The 2,815-nt window shown below is 45.3% G+C and overlaps 1 protein-coding gene across 1 annotated transcript; it reads left to right on the forward strand.

The window, feature by feature from the left end:
* The first annotated feature begins 988 nt into the window (after positions 1–988).
* Positions 989–1,876, forward strand: LOC145395818 (uncharacterized). The gene is made up of 2 exons (XM_080269352.1): positions 989–1,105; positions 1,331–1,876. The coding sequence occupies exons 1-2, from the start codon at positions 989–991 to the stop codon at positions 1,874–1,876; spliced, it is 663 nt and encodes a 220-aa protein (XP_080125478.1).
* The last annotated feature ends 939 nt before the right edge of the window (positions 1,877–2,815 follow it).

The following is a 2,815-nucleotide window of genomic DNA, read 5'->3' on the forward strand; positions in this document are numbered from 1 at the left end:
CTGATGCCTCATGCACATTGGGCGTTATCTGCACTCGATGTGGTTTTGACAGGTGTGACAGGGAGTAAAATGAAGATCGTAAGCCAGGTACCATTGACACTGAAGGCAGATAAACGATCTCCTGTCTTACGTGCTACATTCTATGTGGTTGAGGACTTCCCTCTGCCAGCTGTTGGCTTATTAGGCCTTGAGTCCATGGAGGAGTATAATGTGATTATACACCTTCAGAGACATCCCATTTCCTTTAATGAGAAGGAGTTTGTGGGCCTTGTTCCCTCAGCAACCAAAGCTGGAGATAGTGGCATCCAACAAGGAACCATTCAACCAGTTGTTATCCCGACAGATAAAGCATCAGGGGAATCCCCAGATGAACACGAAATGGAGGGAATGGGCTGGAAGCAGGTCAAGGTTATAGTGAGTGGGAATCACCACTTGCCCAGTTGGACTGTCTGCAAAATTCCTGTCCGCGTACCTCACATGTCGGCGGGAACTGATATGGCATGCTTATCGGAGACCATAAAACATAAGGCATTGTCGCTGGAGTCCACCCTGAGCAGTGTCGGACAAGATCAGAAGACGCCCCTCTTCATCACAAATATGAATGGTGATGCAGTTAAACGTCAGAGATGGTTGTTATATAGGCAATTTGATATGCTTTGATGCCCCCATAATGGAAGTCGACGATGTACCGGTGATCTCTCCAGTGGTTACATCACAAACAACAACACAGTCGGAACCTACATGCCTAAGAAGAGGAAGTTTCCTAGGACAATATGTGAAAGTAATGGACAATGTTAACCATAAAGCATGATTGCTAGCACTTCTTAAAGAATTCTCCAATGTTGTGGCACTTCCAGGAGAACTGCTGGGTAGAACGGCCAAGGTGAAACATCATATTAGTTTGTGCCCTGGTATAAATCCGATATATGTGCATGCATACCGTCTACCACATAGCCAAAGGAAAGCAGTGGAAGAGTAAGTTGAAAAGATGCTTCATGATGGAGTGATTCAGCCTTCTTCTTCACCTTGGAATGCGCCACTCATTCTTGTGCCTAAAAAGTACGATGGTGTGAGACCTGTTGTGGATTTCCAGCAAGTGAATAAGGTAACCGTACCGGATCGTTTCCTGATTCTGCATCTCAGAGACTTACTACAGTCCCTGGGTAAGGGAAATACCATTTTCACCTGCCTGGATCTAGTGTCAGGGTACTGGCAGGTGGAGCTGACCAATGAGTCTCGTCCCATCACTGCCTTGAGTACTCACCACCACTGGCACTCTGAATTTCCCCGGATGCCTTTCGGATTGAGTAATGCTACTTTGACATTTTAGAGGACGATAAATCAGTTGTTTGGTGATGTGTTAGGGCAGGACGTCTTGGCATATCTAGATAACTTGATAATTGTGAACAAGGACATGGACACTCACTTTAATAAGTTAGAACAAGTGATGGAAACCTTAAGGTCCATGGGTCTGAAAATCAACCTGTCAAAGTGTGAATTCCTGAAGTCATGCGTTAAATTTCTGGGACACTTAGTCAATGATGATAGCATTAAGGCTCTTCCAGATAAGGTTACTGCCATGATAAACTTCCCTACACCCAAGTCCAAGGATAAGATTCACTCGTTTCTAGGGCTCACTGGGTTCTATGGGAGCTTTGTCTACAGATATGCTGCTATCGCATCACTGTTAACGACACTATTAAAGAATGATGCAGCATGGAAATGGGGATCATCAGAAGAGAAAAGCTTCAACAATCTCAAGAAGGCCATGACTGAAGCACCTGTGTTAGCATTTCCCAATTATACTCAACCTTTTTTACCTGTACATGGACGCCTCAGGTTCAGGTCTGGGAGTGGCATTACAGAAGAAGGATGAGCAAGGCAAAGTGCTCACCACTGCGTATGCCAATAGGGCACTAAAACCCCCAGAAAACAATTACTCGGCGACACATTTGAAGACATTAGCAGTGATGTGGGCGTTAGGATATTTCCGAGATATCACCTTTGGCTACCAGATAATTGTTTGAACTGACCATGCACCCATACTCGACTTGTTTAAGGGGAAGAATTTGCATGGTAAAGTTGCATGTTGGTACAACAAGGTAATGGAGTTTGACCCAGAAGTCAAATGTTTACCGGGCAATCAAAATGTCATTGCCGATGCGCTGAGTAGAAGCATTGCTGCTGCCATATCTGAGGATATCCCTCTCACTGGGTATTCCCCGGACACAGTAAAAATGGAACAACATAAGGATGCGATGTTGTCTCAAGTCATCTGTGCCTTGGAGTCTGGCAACGAGACTTGTCTACTTGAACTTCCGGTACTGATGACTCACTTCCACCTTCAACAAGGTCTCTTGTATAAGAGACCACTAGGGGAGTGCACTGTGTATCAGTTGGTTGTTGCTGCTACTGTACAGCAAGCTGTGTTACAGTTGGTTCATGACGTACCTCAAGTGGGTCATCTCAGACACAACAGATGCATACATGAGGCAAGAAAGAAATACTATTGGCCGACCCTGAGGAAGGGCACAGAAGCCCACGTTAGTCAATGTGTCAAGTGCTCAGAAATACGAGGAACGACTGGACTTCCGACTCCCATCTGGAGTATCCCCTACCGGAAAAACCTTGTGATACAGTCTCCATTATTCTATTGGCGTTGCCAAAAAGTCGTCAGGGCTCAAACCATGTGTTGGTGGCAGTGGACCATTTTTCACGATTCACTGTCTTAGCATCTTTACACACGAAAATTGCAGAGGACGTGGTGCACGCTTTTGTAACCTCAGTGATTTGTCCATACTCTACACCCAAGGTA

The sequence above is a fragment of the Coenobita brevimanus genome, chromosome 4 (assembly GCF_032717465.1).
Source record: "Coenobita brevimanus isolate Jiangsu-jjx chromosome 4, ASM3271746v2, whole genome shotgun sequence".
Lineage (NCBI taxonomy): Eukaryota > Metazoa > Arthropoda > Malacostraca > Decapoda > Coenobitidae > Coenobita > Coenobita brevimanus.

Bases quoted from the DNA above. Each gene is read 5' to 3' on its own strand.
- LOC145395818 (XM_080269352.1), top strand. From the start codon at position 989: ATGCTTCATGATGGAGTGATTCAGCCTTCTTCTTCACCTTGGAATGCG. The intron at 1,106-1,330 runs GTAACCGTACCG...TTGACATTTTAG, and splicing joins ATTTCCAGCAAGTGAATAAG to AGGACGATAAATCAGTTGTT.